Consider the following 19,938-nt stretch of genomic DNA (forward strand, 5'->3'; position numbering starts at 1 on the left):
GAATTCTGTGTGGGATTTAGAGAAAAAGTGGTAAATGAAGGAAAAAATATATATTTAGAATGTCAAATTGTCTCATCGGAAGAAGTATTAGGTCTAAAGATAGATATTACAGAGAAATTAGAGGATTTTGTAAGAAAAATTTTATTTCGTAGGTAGATAAAAGGGATTTAAAGACACTTCACGGTTTTTATTGATTAACACATTTTCGTCCGGATTTTTAAAGATTCACAATTGTACAAAAATTAGGAAGTTTTACTAGTTGCAAAAACCAAGTATTTAAGCAACGTTGTCTATTCATTGATGTTTACAGGCTTTTCAGCTGAGAAATTAGCTTTTCACTCTATAAAAATTATGCAGAATAATTTCATAATTAAATTTTGACGAAATTATAAGATAAAATATCTGTTTTTTTTTTTAAAGATCAATTCCGAAATCGTCCTGCGATGAAACGATTCAAGTGGGGGAATTACACGGAATAAATGCATCGCGAAAACAATTTTTGGTTTTGGTATTTGAATTTACATCCCCAATATTAGCAACCCCTTTGGATAAAACTCTCTGTGTGGCTTCTCCGATGCCCGAGAGGAAGCACAGTTCGGAGAAGGTATAAAAAAAAGCGTCATGCATAGTAATTGCATATCGCTTTGTTCGTGCCATATCGAGAGCATCAATGGAAAGAGAATCGATGCAGGTGCTCAAATGATTCTCTCAATTACACCTTCCCTCTGTCACACTTAAATAGGTGAATAAACAATAAATTCCACACACACACACACCCACAGACAATCTCGTGTAACTCGTGATGAATGGGAGTGTCAAATGTGTGCACTGTCGAGAGTGCAAAAGGAGGAAAGTTGAAACCGCTGAATTGCTTTTAATCCCACAAAACACACACACACACACACCTTCAACACCTCTTCTGTCCGACGCCCGCCCCGGATTGTGATTCAATTTCGCGACAAATTGCAGATATTCTGCAAGATATTCTCCTTGTGCACAGCTGCGAGGGGCACATCGAGCGGCTGCTGCAGAATTAGTGGAGACGCGATCGTCTGTATTGGCCTAGGAGAAGATAGAATTCACTGGTAATTGCCAATTATTTGGGGTATTGGCAGATTGAGAGATGGTGGAAAAGCATAATAGTACGGTATGTCATTGACTCACTCCCCCAAAGATGATGCAACACCACCTCGGGCTGAATGGAGTGCTTGGGCGTTCTTGGCACGCGCCAGGAGTGTCATCACCGTCCGCTTTGTCGGATTCATGCTGGAGCGCGGGACGCCCAGCAGCGGTCTTTTCCGCGCCAAATTCCCTGTAAAGAGAGCCAAAAAAGTGCCGTGAAACCACACAGAATGTGAAAGAGACGCTCAAAGTTCAATGAAATTTCCTTTCCATTGCTATAAATTTGATGGTCTTTAAATTGATCTCTTCGATGAAAAGAGACCAAAATCATGACCATCAATCGCTTTATAAATTCAATGTGTCGCGGAATGTAAGTTAAAAACATTTTCTCATATGAAATTGTAATCAAAGACAAGTTTTCTAAGCAATTGATCAATTCCCACTAAAATTAAGGAATGGTAAAGATGTATTAAGCCAATTTTTCAATTGCAAAAACGGATTATTTTGTGACTATGATTTTAATTTCAAACATGGATATGAAAGATATTTGCGGTAAGTTTCACATATTCCAATCGCTTTAAACACCCCATCAATGTTTTAACTTGATTTTAGAGGAAATAACCAAGGGTTGTGGTTAAACTTCACCATCTTTGAACGCTTAAGATTCCTCAGTTCCAGTGTGAATTGTTTCACAAATTTCACTACAAGCGATAATTCCTTAAACTTGCTCAAGCTTCTGTGACCCGAACATTTTAATGAACGCTATTTAAACCATGTATAATTTGACAAACACAGGTTTGCAATGTCAAAAACACGAAATGATCCTGCAGTTTCACTGTTCCTCGTATTGATTTTCAGCAATTTCACAATCACCACAAAGCTGTGGCCTTTCTGCTTTGAGAGTGTTTCTGACTTGGCTAAAGTGGAATTTGCCCCAATTATTTTCTTTCGATAGAATTCTATCAGATTTACTATTATTATTTTTCAATCTGCTCTGCAAATGCAATCAAAGTATAGGATTTTTAAAAATATTTGTTGATAGTATTTTTCATTGATTTCTTTTCCATTCATTGTGAATTCCTTGGAGTTTATGTGTGTATCTTCAGTTGCCAACTAACCGGTGTAAATATTTTCTTTTCATTTCTGAGAATGAGTGTCGATTTGCCACCCATCAATTCACCCATAGCGAAGCGCACGAGAGTTGCAATTAAAGCCACTCACCTATGTTAACAGTCTTCACGACTCTCAGCGCCGGATGTGTGTCCATGATTGTCTCGCCAGGCGCTATCGTGAGAATGGAGTTGCTCGGCGTCAGTGTGGAGACCGTGGCGGGAATGACGGCGCCACCGGCCGCCGCTGCGGCCGCCACGAGATCGTTCACCGCCGCCGGTGTGGGCTGGTGCGGCGTCAGGGCGTTCGCCACCTCGAGCTCCCCATTGGAGCCGCTAATCATAAGAATCGAACTGTTGGGCGGCGCCGGAATGGCAGCCGACGTCGTAGCCATGGACGTGACCACGCCATTGCCGCCGATGGCGCACTCACTCGTCCCATTCATCTCCACGCTGTCCGCGGTGCTCGCGAGCAGATCCGCCGTGCTGTTGCTGTGCGTCGAGGCATTGCTGATCTCCTGACTTTGATTCTGTGACGAGCTTAAGGCCTGCATTTCCCACATTTGCTCCTGTCGAATGTCATCGTGGTAATCCTGCAATGTGAGATTTACCAGTTGAAATACTCCAGATACTCTGAATTGTGTTCAAAATGACCTAAAAATGTATTTATATTCACAGATTTATTCAAGAGCCGCCCCAAGATCAATTTCTAACCCGATTTTCAGCATTCGACACTTGTGCATAAGCTGAGGAAATCACCGTAAATCTCCTTAAGATGACCGCAAGAGAGCTTTTTTCACCTTCTCTTCTCTCTCTCTCTCCTTCTGGAGAAAATCTACGCCAGTGACGTCCTTTTCAAGGGGACTGTGCATATATTTTTCCTTCCTCCACAATTCCGGAAGCATGCAAAATTACACACTTTTTTCGCCGAATTTAACAACAAAATGCAGTGAGAAAGCCAAAGTTAGTAACTCTGTGCACAATTCAACTTGGGGCTATTTGTTGCTCATGCTTCTTTCTGCCTTTTTGTCGGTCTGGACAACTCTCTGAATTATTCCAGCAAACACCCACTGAATTTACATAAAAGTGCAGTTTTGCCGTGCATGTGTATTTGGTTGTGTGGTTCAGCGTGTGTCCTCTGGACGAATTCATAATGCCACCTCCGTGACAGAGGACAACAAGTTCTCCAACACAGTGTACTCAAGTCCAGAGCAGCGCTAGGGAATATCGGCAAATATTTGGTGGGGAATTGTTGGGATTCATTGCAAGGAAGTGGATTATATAAATTTAAATTCGCCCACAACTTTAAAGATTGAGTGAATTGACACACCCCTAAATTAAACTTACGCTATCTCTCTTACCCCGCAAACAGGTCATGCAAATTTCCATCCCGGAAGGTACACTGACTGTGCTCACGATGCTCACATGCCAATCTACATACGTGCAATATACATAAAAGTCGCTCGCTCATCAGCAGCACATACAGCCACCCATTTAAATAGCATAGTTTTGCATATTTATGCTGAATTGACCTACTTATATTAAGTTCGTCACAAGCTCACATTTCCACGCGAGAGTGCCGCGCAAGATGGGAAAGCTCTCACGTGTCTGGTTGCTTCGCAATTACTTCCACCCTCTTACACACTGAAGATTAAAACATATGCTCATTTTGGACAATTTTCCAACTAAATGTGTAGCATTAAATGATCATCAACGCGCATCTTTGGTGCGATAAATTGGGCGCAAAGGCAGTTATGCTGATGTGGATTAAATTGAGCACATACACATCATGCTACAAAGTATTCTTGCCGCATATGCAACGAGACACATTATGCCAGATCAATATTGTAGTTGTGAAAAGTGTGAATTGTGCCGTGGAAAATGCATTCTGTCTCGTGGTTTTGTGTGTAGTTGGAGAAGAAATTTCCAGTGATTTCCATATCTTACGCCATTTAAAATCAACTCGTTATTCTTCTGCTAATCTTGCTGAAAAGTTCTTAATTGGACAATGAATAAAAGCAGTCCATTTTCCAGTCGCTATTTAAGTACATATTGAATAGAATAAAAGGAAATACGCTCTAAAAACTTCATCACAGAACAAATTGAAAGTATTTTTTTTTTCTTTTTCTTCAAAGTTTTCCACAAACATAAAGCTTCTTATTCTATTTTCTCTGACGAAATATGGATATGAGCAATTTAATTTCAAAAGTGCTCCAATTGAGCGATGAATTTTTTAACAATCGCACACATCCAACTACGTGCACACCTTTTGTATTTCCTCAGCAATTTCTAAAGCGCCTTGGAAAGATCACCTTTTGATAAACAAGCTGAATACCAAGTGACGCACTCAATCTTTTACAATATTGGCGAAGCGCCTCTAATTTGTGGTTGTATCTTTGCGCAGAATGAGTGGATGTTACATTGAAATTTAATGATAATTTTTATCATCCATGGTGTCTTCATTCTTCATGATTGTTGTTTGCATAATTTAAATCAGTCAAATGCCCACCCATTTTCTCCTCTTTTGTTGTGGGCGCCGCTCTTGCGCCGGAAATTTTCACTCAAACGATACATACTTCATGCCAAACCCACCCCTCCGGAGGCCCCTCCGAGGGCGGCAGGGTTTGCCCGGGCGCAGTGAGGAAGTGTGGGGGATATAGACAATTTACAGAAGAGTCTGAGCCTCATTTCCGCGCCGCTTTTTTCACTCTCCTCCACCGCGTGACTCTAAAGAGTCGCGCACATCACGGGACGAGAGTGAAGGGATTGTTGTGTTCTTGAGTAATTCTTAATGACAGTTAAAATTTCCAGGAAACATGCTTTCGACGGTGTTACGCACAAATGAAAACATTACGCCTTCTCGCGTCTGAGGCAAGTGAATATGTTGTTTGGCTGAGAATAAATGTATTCCGCAGAGCGTCTCTATTTATCTTCCTGCGGGCATCTTCGTCACGTGATGAAATTCTATAAAATGGTAGATCCAGGACCGGTTGCAGTGGTTAGTGATTTATTTGGCTGGTATATCAGTGTATTTTTCTTGAGGGCAGGAAATTGAAAAAATAAAGGGATCATTCTCACACGCACGGCAAATCACCAATAGAGGAGCACGTATTTGAGCTCTTCATCGGAACGGAATCAGCCCAGCATAAATAATTGTAAGGGGAAGATAATATGCCTTAAACTTGTACACAACTTTCACACACTTGCAGCATTTGAAATCTTAAGATAGTTTGCTCACTTATTAGCCAGAAAGTAAAAAAAAATACATTTTCCAATTTCAAAATAGTATTTTTAAGGTTATTTCCGATCTTAGCAGAATTTGCAGTGTTTCTTGGCATCAAAGATTGAGAAAAGCACTGTTTATTGCATGAAAAAGCTAAATTCTGTACACCATTTCTAACGGTATTATCTACCCCTTGAATAAGTGTGCTGGTGTGTGCGTTCCAACAAGTCCAGGGTTGTGCGAATGAAATGGAAATCCCACCTAAATCACCGACTCTCAATACTTCATCGTGGAAAACGATTCGCCGTATGTTGGCAAAGTTGCGGTATCGAAGAACAAATGACCATCTCCTGGGTAATACTTATTGGCAACCATTAATTTCATTTTCTATTCCAATCTTTTACATTTCCCCCCTCATCACACATAATCCCAAAATAAGATACTCTCGCCCACCCATTCACTTCTGTACGCTCGCAAGCCCAACATGATAATGATGCCATGAGGTGAGGTATTGTGGCAGGAGAGCCATTCGGCATCGGAGAGCGCAATAGATTTATGTCAGAATGGAATTGTGTGCCATTTCCATACATAAATTCGATTCAGAGGGTGTACGAATCAGTCGTGCACGAGATGGTGCCCGCAAACCTGGAGAAATGAATGGTAATACTGAATTCGTCAGTTTAAACCACTTAACTTTGTAATAGTATTACATCGAAAATGGATTAGCTAATGTCGGGGCGAAATTTTACCCGTAGTATTTCATTATGTGAGCGCACTGGGGGGGTTTCGTGGGGGTGGGAGAAAGGCACACCATCAATATTATTGCAGCATTTGAGCATATATAACTCTGTGTCTGTGCCATTTAATTCGAGTACTAGATAAATATTCTTCTCGGCTTGGGAAGCCGTAATGTGTTTAATCAATTTCACTTTATCTGATAAATTCTTCAAAGTACCATTACTGAATGGCTGGTATGGCATTTTCCTCCTTCATTTAACACTTGAGCCCCTCTTCACTTGGGAATATGCCCACTTTTCCACACGACAGACAGAGATTTCATAAGGATTTCCCATGGCTCGAGAGCGTTGTCAGTTATTTTCCATCATGAGTCAGACAATTAAAGCAATTTAATTAAATTATTCCACACAATCGCATGTCCCAACAATTAAAATCATAACTTTTAATTGATTGAAATTGCCACTTTTTGAATTCAATCAAAACACCCCTGTTGTGATATTTATGATTCTCCATAATATTAAATATATTGCCCTGCATTACAATTCACATGAATAGAGCATGCGAATGAAAAATTACAAGCTGTCGCTGAATATCATGAAAATCAATCGGAAATATATGCACATAAATATCATGCACTCTTGTATATAAACATCACATAGCTGTATGTTCAGTACTTTTTTCTATTCCTCTCGTAGAAAAGTGTGATAGAAATCCTTTCACAGCCGTACAACAGGATGTGAAGACACTCTCAACTGTGTCACTCCTCTCAACGGTAAGGTTGCGGAGGAAGAAGTGGAGAAAAAGGGAGGAAGGAAAGAGGGAAAAGATGACACTTATTGCACTCTTGAAACTTACACTTTGGAGGGATAAATTGAGACATGCTTTCTTGCACGTCAAGCAGAGGAATAGCGCGTGGTTCAGAAAATCTCAAGAGAATGTCCAGAAGCGCACAGGAGATTGAATTGTTTTAGTCACTCCTGAGGACAATGCCTCGGCATGCAACTTGTGCCATTTCCTATGAATATACACAGAAGATGCTTGTTCATGACTGTTTTCCAAACTCCCCTTTCTGGGTGAGAAAGTCAAGCCCTCCATGGAGAATGGATGAGAAAAGTATGAGGAAAATGCTCAATGAGCATTCACATGGCGTAAATTAAGACTTTCATTGGACAAAGTTTATGTAATCACGAAACTGCATGACCAGCTCTCACAATTCGCCCGCACAGAGCTCCTCGAGTGTGCATTCACTTAAACTTGTAGCAGTTGTTTATGACATAAAAGCGCACTTCGCTCTGCCGTGCACCCATGATTGTATTGTATAGTCATGGGAAATTTAAGGTATGCTATGCATGCGTGATATTACCACCCTCTTGCATGCACACCGCCAAGTGTGCAAGTGAACATATGTAGTGCAGGTGAAGAGGGAGAGATCCTCCATGGCAAGTTTCGCTCTTATCTATAACAACTGATAAATTATTAATTTACTCATGCACTACAAAAGCACTTAATATTAATTTCCCATCCCCAACAATAGTGTAGAATGAACTTTCTTGACATGTCACCGAATATTTCCCACTATATCATCTTCAAAGAGAGCGCACAAGAGCCTCTTCCTCATGGGAATCGTGATGCGGGTGCTGAAATTTTACTTTTACACAATATATATAGAGAGAAAATATGATGAAAGTTCATGACTTGAGAGAGTGCAATTAATGGCAGATTGTAATTTATCTTTTCTACCCCCAATTTTCCACCCAATTCGTCTTTATATCCAAGGAGGCCAAAAATGGAGAATATTCCCTGAAATTAATACAGAACGACAGACAATGGGTGAGAAAAATGAGAGTGAATAGAATACTAAATAAGAATTAGACTTTATCTCACATAAATGATAAATTGACGCCAAGGATAGCCACCTTATATTCCATTACTCTCGCATAATACAACAATAGGCGAATTGTTTTTACTCTTGTGACTCCTCGCGTCAGCAATATTTCACATCCAAACACACCACAATCAACAGGACTCGGAAAACTCATTATTCTCCCCATTTTTGATGTATGAATGCCATGGAAAAATATAATTCAATCCTATCAAAGCGACTCATTATTCTGTGATTCGTGTATGTACTTTCAAGCCTTTCAAATATCAGACATACAAATCCGTAAATTTCCATCACACGGAAAATGCTGCGAATCTCTTGCCTTCCAGCTACTGCACATTAGATAACATAGAGATTCTGTTCTATACATGATTGTGAAACTGGAGTTCAAAGTTGTTTAGATAGAATTTTCCAATGGCTCGTAATGTCTGCACAATGTGAAACTGTAGGAGTTGTATAGCGAAAAGGATACATTCTATCGTGTACCGAAATGTTCTATTGACCTGCATATTTGCATCCTTTTCACAATTCCCCCGTCTCCCTTTGGGCAAATGATACATTTGCCAAATTACATCCAACCGACTTTTGAGCACAATATCTGCGTTACATAGTGTATATGAGACAATGATTTGAAAACAGGTAAATATTTGCCACAACATCGCACAATACATACAATCTCGATTGACTACATCCGTGAGATATGGACATTTACGCTCAATTCACTTCAAACTCACTCACAATGGTTAACTGGCCGATTATTGACATGTGCATATCATAAATTTAATCCACAATTTACCCTCTATACCCTCGGTATATTATGCCCGGAATTATGTATTTGACACTATAATTGTGATCTAACATATTTAGAGCACAAGGAAATTGATATCAAATTTCCTCCCCCACATAAATGTCATTAAATTTAACGTCAAAGCATCAAATCACAATAAATGTTGGCATTATTTACACCCCAGCCGAATAATTAAATTAACTTAATTGATTAATAACCATAGTGCGCATTTTTACGATTATATATCGAGCTTTTATAGGTTCAGCCAAAATAGCGCGCACACCGTGAAGAATGTGGAGAGAGGAATAAAATGTTGAAAATTTCACTTTATTGAATTGGAGACGAGTTTTCCCGTGATGCAAAGGCGATGCTTTGCCCCATGGGAGTCGCAACAGGACAATGGGAGAGTGGGAAGACGGAGTGCAGAGGAAATTTTATGAGTGAGTGTATAAAAGCTCCATCCATTGACAATTGTGTTATTGCAAGTGCTGTGATAAAACATTCACGCGGAAGAGTGGAGAGGAAATTTTAGGCCAGCGCGCGAGGTTGAAACCTGATGGGGAAAAGGACAACGGAAACGAGTGGAAAATCGAACCCCTGGGAGATGCCTCAACAAGTCAATTAATTTGTGAGGTGTGCGAGCAAGGAAATATGCTAAATGTCTGCCATTTGATCTAGAGAAGATCGCTGTGGACATTTTGATAGCCATCCCAAATGGCAAATGAAACACACTCTCGGGGATTTTTGCTGTTGATGCCAATGAGTTACACACGCCGTGGACTAGATAGATAAAATTTTATGTGCATTATTTAGTGGGGTGTAAGAGAAGAAGACAGACTATTTTCTATACTATCCACAGCAGACTCTTTTGCCCACACATTACCATGACTCTACCCGATATCCCAGCCAATTCACCGTCTCAGCATCGCACGGGAATGGCAAGTGAATATTCAATACACATTGATTGTATTACAAGCATGTCGTTTGGGGTGAACGGAGGAGAAAGAAAAAGTGTCTTATCACATGAGATCCTCCATGGCAATGAAGAATCATCCCTGGGAGTCACCTGGTGTATTTTCAACTCTTATCTACAATGGCAGTGATCTGTGGAGTGCGAAGGGGTGGGAAAATGACCGTGGCTCTCGAGAGCAAATGGGTGTGAGCGGAAGGTGATGGAGTCATTTCAAACGAGGTTAAGTCTGGGTGGATGTCGATAACCCGCTTTTATTGAAATGGGATTCGTAATCGAGTCTCAGGATTTTACTCTCTTTTCACTCATTCCCAAAGCACATTCATATGCACATATGTACATATATTCCACCCATACATATGCATCACCTTAAACTCTCTCTCACTCCCTCGCATGTACTCCAGGACATTGAATATTTTATGTATTGTGTTTGGCATATTTTATGTACTTTGCTACATAGGGAGACCATATATCAACAATACCACCGTATTTCGGTATAAGAAAATGGCAAAGAGGTGGGATCCAATTTACAACTAAGGATGATTATAGTCAACCAAAATGCCTCGAATATATCTGTATACAGCTCCAGAGAACAAACTCCGAGAGTCAACAAACAGAATCACTCACACCCATTTCGGCAGAAAATAAGGGCATATTGCCGGGCTTATGTAGAGGAATGTGTAAATCGTTTAGAATTGCCAAAGATGCCCCACTCTGCCATCCCCCTCAAGGGTTTGGGGGTGGTGTGCGTCTCCTTTAAAAATATATGACGTCGAGACGGTAATGATTACCTGAATTAACTTTCACGTATTTTAAGTAGCTTTAATATCAACCCTCCCCCAATGTTCACCACTCTCACCCGTTCGTGGGCACTCTTTCAGAGGATTTGCCATCCTGACGGTAGGCTTGAGTTTTGCGAAGCATCAAAATTTAAATCATCCACCGCACACTGCCAAACCCCCTTAGAAAAATAATATTGTCAGAGAGTCGACTTTTTAATAAAACAACAATGACATATTCTAATCCTATTCGCGTCTTGCGACGGTGGGAGGAAAAAAAACTGTATTTCCTCCACGCGCGAAAGCATTCCTGGAGAATGGAAGTCTCGTTGAGTTCGCATTCTAAGAAATGTTGAGTCAAATTAAAAATTACACATGTCTTATTGTCCAATGTGTTATGCAATGAAAGCCCGACAAATGGATTGTTAAATAAAATAATGCTGTATTCTCTGCATGTTTCTCTCTTTCGTCACGCATTCGGAGATGTTTCGTGTGATAGCTATTTTCCAAAGGAAATACAATGAGCTTTTAATGGTTTGAAAGTAACAGAGTGACACTTTTTTTTTCTCCCGCCGAACACATTCTGACAAGGGTTGAAGCTTTTGTCTCATCCAACACATAGTCTCTGTTGTTACGTGTAAAACCATATTTGTTTGACTCTCGCATGACATCTTAGAAAAATCCATTAACTCTTGGGAGATGAACACATAAACTCCGTGCCGAAGAAAAAAAGAGGGTGATAAATAAATTGGAAATCTATCCAGCAGTTCGCAATCTGCTTTCCTATAGTTGATCTTATAATTAAATTTCTACGAAATTATGTGTGTTTGGGTGGATTTTGTGCGAAGGTTGTAAGAAAATTTAACGCTCGTTGTGCAAAACTGAGAATATCACTGGAGTGATTATTTCATTATTCAGAATTTGCGGGGGATTAATTTCATACAACTAACTTTCGAGAGGGAGAGTTTGTGTATCAGTGGGTGACATTTGCGGACTTTCGCCATTCCCCAAAGTATTTATTGAGGTCACCCCAGTTTATGTAACTATGTTATTAAGTTTTAATACCATCAAAAATTATGGGCATGAGTGATACAGTGTCGGGTGTGTAAAATGGATTTTAATGGCCAAATCCATCATATTTTTATCACCGAAACCACTGCATCATTCATGTCCGAAATTCCTACACACTGTGTGACAAAACATGGACACATTGTTGCACTAGATAGGGAGAAATGATGGACATTTGGTGAATCCGCAAATGTCATTGAGTCAGAGATAGATTCATAAAGAAAATAATGGCATAGCAATTTCACGTGATTGTTATAATTTGCACCTTTTCCATCACACACCTCACGAGTCTCCTTCCACATTGCCACACACACATAGTATTCCTTATTGCAGGGGAGATTTGAGGAAATGATGTGGTGTGGTGATAGTGATAAAGAGAATCGTGTTATTATAGTAATAAAATATGGCTATAGTGAGTATATAAATGTTACTTACCGGAACAAGAAATCTCCTCACTTCGGCCAATGCGTAGGCAATTCGAGCGTGAGCTTCAGCAGGTGCGGCAAATGTTGATATTTCAACGTGCAAATCTTCAGATAAATGCGAATACCTCGGATCTCCACTCAATCGCAATTCCTCCTCCTGTTGGGGAATGAGATTAAGATACACTCCTGAGAATATTACACACACACGTACACATTATGTTTCACACTTTGCTAGGATATTTATAGTAAAAACACTGCGATATTTTAATTTAATTATACCAAAATCACTTAAGTTTAATTAGAAAGTTACTCTCTAATAGCGTCTTATCGTGCTCACGTGCTTTTGCAAAACTTTCCCATCGATTTATAACCAATTCCATTTCACTCAGTATTCAGCAGTGTTAGGCAAAGGGGTCCCTTTAATAAATTTTGCAGCCCCCCTCCCCCTCCCGTTCATGCAATACGTTATGTACGCTACAAGAAGTAAGCCTCTCTCACCTTCTTACGATCCTTCATTGATCCACGGCCGAGAACTGCCATTTTGCACATTGTATCTTCCTGCAGGCGTTTCATGGAGTTCCCCTTGGGTCCAAGTAATTTTCCCACGAAATTGAACTGTTCACACATGGTGTGCGAGTCCATCATGATGAGTGAGAGAAGAGTGCAATAAAAGCAAATACGATTATTGAGGTCTGCTGGAAAAGCTCATGAATTGATGAAAAATTTTCATTGTCTTATTGAGGAATCTCAAATGCTATGGTCGAATGTATTGGACAGTCATTTCGGCATTAGCTGAAAATTGTTCCAATCCCTCTGCCATACTCAGATACACATTATGTGAAGGGTGAGCAGCGCTCGTCCCCAAAATGCCCAGACTGGATGTTCTCCAAGGACGGCAACAGTGAAACTTCAAAACTCTCGATGCCTCTTTTTAAGCTTGAGATGGGGATGAAACCATTATAGAGGGTCGTTTTCATAATGATGGCATTTCAAATTTATTGAGTATAAATCAGTAATGACGCCCCAGCGTCTTCCAACATAGAAATTGATAAGCAAGGCAAGGAAGGAGGCGGACAGAAAAGGGATGGCACGTGCATAAAATAATAAGAAGACAAGAATTACAAGTATATCTCAACGCGATTATAACATCGCCACTCCAACATGAGAATTCACTTTGGGGCGCGCTAAAGAGAGCAAAAAAGGGCGAACAGCAATATTTCTCACATCATAATCACATAATTCAATTAATTTGTTCTGAATTTATAATTTTCTCTCTCATCATTTTAAAATATTCCATCATACACGGAATTTTTTCACAAAAATCCACTGACGCCCTTTTGGAGGAAATCAATATCGACGATGTAATTTGGTGCTATTAGGGGTAAATGGGGCAGCTTCAGATTGGGGCAGCTTCAGATTTCTTAATTTTCTCAGAGGTTTTTGCATGAATAAATTCCTGGTCTTCACACAATGTTTGTAGTCCTTAAGGACTACAATTGACGAAAATTTGCACAGGATTGCCTTGACTGTTTAGATAAAATAAGTGAAAATTGAAAATCACTCACAAACTAGAATTTTGCTGCCGAATTGATTGCGTGTTTTCTCCATTAAAAAAGCCACAATTCGCGAGAAACTCTTACACGGGATATTGAGAATTTAGTAGAGATCATAAATATGCCCGAACTTTTCCTCCTTCGCACGGCCTTTTCAGTGGGTGGTGGAAAATGCACAAACACTGCACACGGGGCAGCTTCGGATCGCCACGGACTGACAACAGCGCGCTCTGACAGTCTGACGCAACATCACGGTCGAAATTTTCTTGTGGCAAATATTGAAGATTTTTCACAAAGTGCCGTTCTGTGCTGCATTGCTTCATCACGTTAAACGACTTCTTAGTGGAAAAGTGAGAAAATACACGCGAAAAACACTGATTTGCACTGATTTGATTTGTGGTGGCACTGAAGTTGCCACCACTCACGCATGGTGGCGTTGCGATACAGGAAAAATGACGGGCAACTTGCTTTTCGCTCAGACATTTTGACAGTGCGTGCAAGGGTCCAGAAAAGTCGCGAAAATATTACTTTAAAGGCGATTTTTAGGGAATTAAACAGTTTCAGTGTGTAGAATAGAAACCAAAGTGATCATTTGTCCGCGATTCTACAATTCCACAATGGAATTTATGGTAAATATCAGTGAAAATCTGAAGCTGCCCCAGAGCAATCCGAAACATCCCCGTGCGGGGCAGTTTCAGATAAATTACAATGTTATTTTCATTCCTCTTTTAGAGGAAAAAGGATCAGTTTTAATGCCCAATGAAAGGCATTTTCTGAAGCTCAACAGACAAGAGCTTATTTGAGCGTTGTGATTATTTCAATATATTCAGCCGATTTTTCAAGAAAAAATCCTAAAGTTGGAACAGCATTTTGAATCTGAAGCTGCCCCACTTACCCCTAAATTGCTTTCCAATCTTTCTCTCTGTCTCTTTTCTTCATAACATGAATAATTCAATTTCAACCAATATCATAATACAATTATAAGAGGAAAATCTGACGGCAAAGGGACAAATTCGGGGATTTTTCATATTACCTTTGGATGATCCCTAACTGGAACCGCCACTCTGACAGCCACTTTTATTGGTTTATCTCTGGTAATGTCCAAAAGCCGGCTCTTCTCACTCGATGATCCTGGGCAAAGATACCAGAAGGGCAAATTAGAGGAAACAGTCTCTCACCCGATATTAATCCCCAATTAATTATCTTTTAATCTAAAAACTTACTCCTCTCTAATAGCAGCCTCACACCCCAATAGCGCGTTATTTAATTACATAATGCCACAAGTTTGCTCAAGTTAAATCTTCAGCACACTCATCGAGAGCTCATATAGAGGAAATCCCCATAATATCTCATACATGTTATTAACTGCTTTTTGGCAAAAAGGCTGCACAGAATGGAGAATAATACGATAAAAGCAACAAGTTTCTCCATTTTCCACGGATAAGAAGAAGAAGCCTTTTTCTAGACCAAAGCGAGAGTCTTTCCTATTTATATATGTTGGCACATAAATAAATTTTATTAAATTACGACGTTCATCGCTAAAAGGAATGTAATGTATATTCCATATATTGAAATTTTATTTCCCAGCCAACACAGAATTTCATGTAATATTACACGCATTAGGGCGTATGCGTAATAAACATAAACCCATCATAAATCCGAAGGATCAACCTCCTAATCTAATTCCATTGAACTTCATATAAGGAGATAAAACAATCTCTTCATATATCGTTTTCTTTCTATTGTCTTAAATACTTTCCTAAAGGCTAAACGTTGGGCTCTGAAGATTACAATTAATCTAAACTTTTTCCTCAGAATTTTGAGATTATGTTTATCGTACATTTGGTAAACACAAAACCTGACTATTGTATTCACCACGGGGAGGTTAAATTTCAGCATGAAATTTGGATAAACACGGTGAAAATATCTCAAGTTTCCCTTAATTGTTCCCGAAATATGTTGAGAAAAGTTTACTGCCGACAAGAGTGGATGCAAAAGTTTTCTGCATGAAAAAGTTTTCTACAAAATATTTTTAAAAAGAATAAACCATGTTTAAAAATTTCGTCTTTTTATGCTAAAATGGAAATTCTTTAAGCATCAACTCTCTTAACACAATTTATGCATTAACACTCAAAAAATCCCCCCCCAATAAACTTTTCCCAACTCTTCACCAAGTCAAGTGAGATTATGCATATTGGCAATACGTACGAAATAGTGGTTGTATGGCTTTAAACATTTATTCCTGTCGAGAGGAGTGAAGTAAAAGGCAATGAACTCTTCATGCATACAAAGTATTACATTTTCAACATAACTTTGCAATTCCTCTCTTAGACAATTTAGTTTTGGCAAACTCAGACCGAGACTTTGCAACTCTGTGCAATTTAACCACTTGCTTTTAAAAGCTTTATCAAATGGAGACAATTCGTGTTCCCATTTAAAACATTTACATTGTAAATGAAAACAGTGTACTATTTGCATGTGACCATATGACTCTCGGAAAGGTGAATTCTAATTCATTGAGTCCCAATTTGGTGTTATAACAAAGCATATGTCATATTGATGTTATAGTTTAAATACACATTTCCTCAGATTTTATCATGCTAAAGTAATCACTTAGCTTGATAAATGTTTATATGCATTTTCTGACATATTATCCTGAATATTTGCACTTCTGCATTCATTATATTTCCCCCTTTCGCAGGATTTCTGCATAAATCACAAATGTTTATTAAAACTTCCATCCAAAAGGAGAGAACAGATAGAAAACACTATGATATTTCATCTCATTTCGCAAATTATAAACTCATTTGTTTCACCAAGGATACGTGATATTTCGAAACACACATAAAAAATGAGGTGTATTTTTTATGGGGATGAAAATAATGACATAACCTGAAAAAGCATTGCAGCTGAAGCATACCGAAAAGTTTGTTTTTTTTTATATACACACTCTGTGGCACAATAAATGTGCCATGTGGGACCAATAGAAGAAGACACTCTCTTGAGGAATTAATTCAATATTTTTAATTCCATTAGGTATGTGCACATAAATTTTCATTTAAGCCAGTCAAACCGCAGCACAAAAAAAGTTCCCAAACATAAGTGAGGGGAAATAAGGAGTGAAATTCTAACACAAATAAATATACACAAACAACAGTGAATATATTTCCTTTCCATCCCTGGCACATTTGCCATTCTCTCTCTCTCGCCTTTGCGCTATGCCATTGCCGCCCTCGTGCTCATGCAAGAATTTTACAAATTAGGTCACGTAAATAATCACATAATATGAATCATTATGCTGTATTCAGTTCCCATTGTTCTATGAGAATAACAATTAAATTTTACCATAAACAGGGATAACTCACATCCCTCAAAGACATCGCGGGGATTTTTCCAGCTATTCTGGAAGCAGTTGAGACAGATTGAGAAGACAAAAGTGTGGAGATTTCGACAAATCTGGCGTTATTTGTAAATAATACACACTCATCGATCCACTTCTCAAAACAATTTGAACAAAAAAAACACTCTTTATAACAATTTAAATAAACTGTGGTGTGAGCAAATGGCAATTGGTATAGTCATGAGATACTTTTTTATGTGCGCAATAGAATAGAAGAGCGTTGTAAACTCCAAAATGTTTATATCTCAGCCGAAAGCTAATAACATCGAATTAATTCCACAACAAATGATATATTTTGAGGTTTTTGCATGAATAAATTCTGGTCTTCACACAATGTTTTAGTCCTTAAGGACCTACAATTGACGAAAATTTGCACAGGATTGCCTTTGCTGTTTAGATAAAATAAGTGAAAATTGAAAATCACTCACAAACTAGAATTTTGCTGCCGAATTGATTGCGTGTTTTCTCCATTAAAAAAGCCACAATTCGCGTGAAACACAATCAAAGGTTATTGAGAGTTAAGTAGAGATTCTAAATATGCCCGAACTTTTCCTCCTTCGCACGGCCTTTTCAGTGGGTGGTGGAAAATGCACAAACACTGCACACGGGGCAGTTTCGGATCGCCACGGACTGACAACAGCGCGCTCTGACAGTCTGACGCAACATCACGGTCGAAATTTTCTTGTGGCAAATATTGAAGATTTTTCACAAAGTGCCGTTCTGTGCTGCATTGCTTCATCACGTTAAACGACTTCTTAGTTGAAAAGTGAGAAAATACACGCGAAAATCACTGATTAGAGCAGAAATTTCGAGAAGCACATTTTGGCGGCACTGAAGTTGCCACCACTCACGCATGGTGGCGTTGCGATACAGGAAAAATGACGGGCAACTTGCTTTTCGCTCAGAAATTTTGACAGTCCGTGCAAGGGTCCAGAAAAGTCGCGAAAATATTACTTTAAAGGCGATTTTTAGGGAATTAAACAGTTTCAGTGTGTAGATTAGAAACCAAAGTGATCATTTGCCCGCGATTCGACAATTCCACAATGGAATTTAAGGTAAATATAAGTGAAAATCTGAAGCTGCCCCAGAGCAATCCGAAACATCCCCGTGCGGGGCAGTTTCAGATAAATTACAATATTATTTTCATTCTCTTTTAGAGGAAAAAGGATCAGTTTTAATGCCCAATGAAAGGCATTTTCTGAAGCTCAATAGACGAGAGTTTATTTGAGCGTTGTGATCATTTCAATATATTCAGCCGATTTTTCAAGAAAAAATCCTAAAGTTGGAACAGCATTTTGAATCTGAAGCTGCCCCACTTACCCCTATCTCAGCCGAAAGCTAATAACATCGAATTAATTCCACAACAAATGATATATTTTGCTGTTATTTTATAGTACAAAGATGTGAAATTGAGGAAATGGATGGAATTAAAAAAGAAACCAACAGATATGTGAAGAATTTTAAGTAAATTTGCCCTATATATATTGTAAATATTGCGCACTCGTGCGCTATAGTAAAACGTGAATTTACCTAATATACTGTTTCATCTATCCCTTTTGCGTAAAATATGCAAAGAATTTGGATTTTTCCCCCTCGAACATATTCCTCGGTTTCAACATGAGAACCTCCCTCTGTAATCTATGTGATACCACAAGAGAATTTTCCACGGAATCGTCTTAAATTGCTCATAGTTTACTGATGGTTTAAAGTAAGAATCTCATCAATGTTTAGAAGGGATTTATTGTTGTGGCATGCTGAAGAGGAGCACACAATCTTCCATATATACTGACCTTTTCCCGACGAAGAGAATACACTCGAATCTGCAGAAGAAAAGAAAAGAAAGTCCATTCATTAGATTATTGGTGTGGAAAATTCAACAAATCTCTCCACAACTAATGCCTTTGGGGTTAACATCAAGTTGTGCTCTTACTTATTTCGCAAACACACGAAACTTTGATTGAGATTCACCCCTTTAATTTATACTCTATGTAACATAACACGAGAAGGACAAACATTTAAATGGCCAGACTCTTGATTACTTCATATGGGGTCAGGTGGAAAATAAATTAATCAGTATTGGCAATCTTCCCAGAGAGAGAGAGAGAGAGAGAGAGATTTCAAACATTACTCCAGATGCGATCTGTACCTTTATCCCTTTAGTCAAATCTCAAATAATTACACTTTGATATTCTGCTACATTAGAGATTCACAGGCAAAATTATTCATGATCCATATACGCTTTCAAACATTCCCTTAGTGCGTGCACTGTCGATGCCTAATTGATTAATGCGTCGCACTTGGAGTTGCGAGAGTGGGAACGAAAGGAAGAAAAACTACCGCCAGAAACCAGTGACAAGTGATTGCAATAAAACATGAAGTTGTCCTTCATGTTCGTCAACATGTAGCATCCACTATAATTAGCCTACATATCATCACAAAACATGCATATACACTTCACTAGATTTCTTTTCCACTCTGGCTGTGGGTTGAATTTTTCAGCTCCAATTTGGTACAGTCATTTTCTCAAATTATACATATTTTCTCATTCTACACCCAGAGTCAAATGCAGATACATAACAATGTGAATAAATTGGAAATAGAGGCATGTTGCGAAAAATGGGGCTGGATCCAATTATGTATGTATACATTATAATTTTGATTTATGAACCTACAGATGATATAAGTATACATTAGAATATTCCACCACCCACTATAGATATACAGTAGCGAAAATTATATTAGGACATCTAAGAAATTCAGGCCAATTTTCCTTCATACACGACTAATATACAATTTTCTACCAGGGACTAGGCAATCTAATAGAATATACTAGAAAATAGGCAGTGTCTTAAATTAATGTTCCCTACTGTATGGAGAGGGGT

At 38.8% G+C, this 19,938-nt stretch overlaps 1 protein-coding gene across 6 annotated transcripts in view; it reads right to left on the minus strand.

Moving 5' to 3' along the window:
* Positions 1–267: 267 nt before the first annotated feature.
* Positions 268–19,938, minus strand: part of LOC132256403 (KH domain-containing, RNA-binding, signal transduction-associated protein 2) — a 41,404-nt gene continuing 21,733 nt past the window's right edge. For 5 of the 6 annotated variants that reach the window (XM_059752809.1, XM_059752807.1, XM_059752808.1 and 2 more), the window contains exons 3-9: positions 18,847–18,876; positions 14,690–14,787; positions 12,602–12,718; positions 12,114–12,260; positions 2,344–2,824; positions 1,165–1,312; positions 268–1,062 (exon numbers count right to left, since the gene is read on the minus strand). In XM_059752809.1, the coding sequence (XP_059608792.1) occupies positions 948–1,062; positions 1,165–1,312; positions 2,344–2,824; positions 12,114–12,260; positions 12,602–12,718; positions 14,690–14,787; positions 18,847–18,876 (1,136 nt within the window). In that variant the 3' untranslated portion in view covers positions 268–947. Of the gene's footprint in view, positions 1,083–1,164; positions 1,313–2,343; positions 2,825–12,113; positions 12,261–12,601; positions 12,719–14,689; positions 14,788–18,846; positions 18,877–19,938 lie in introns of all 6 variants that reach the window. The other variant, XM_059752810.1, reaches the window with a different exon arrangement.

The sequence above is a fragment of the Phlebotomus argentipes genome, unplaced genomic scaffold, assembly GCF_947086385.1.
Source record: "Phlebotomus argentipes unplaced genomic scaffold, Phlebotomus argentipes genome assembly contig_5, whole genome shotgun sequence".
Taxonomy (NCBI): Eukaryota; Metazoa; Arthropoda; class Insecta; order Diptera; family Psychodidae; genus Phlebotomus; species Phlebotomus argentipes.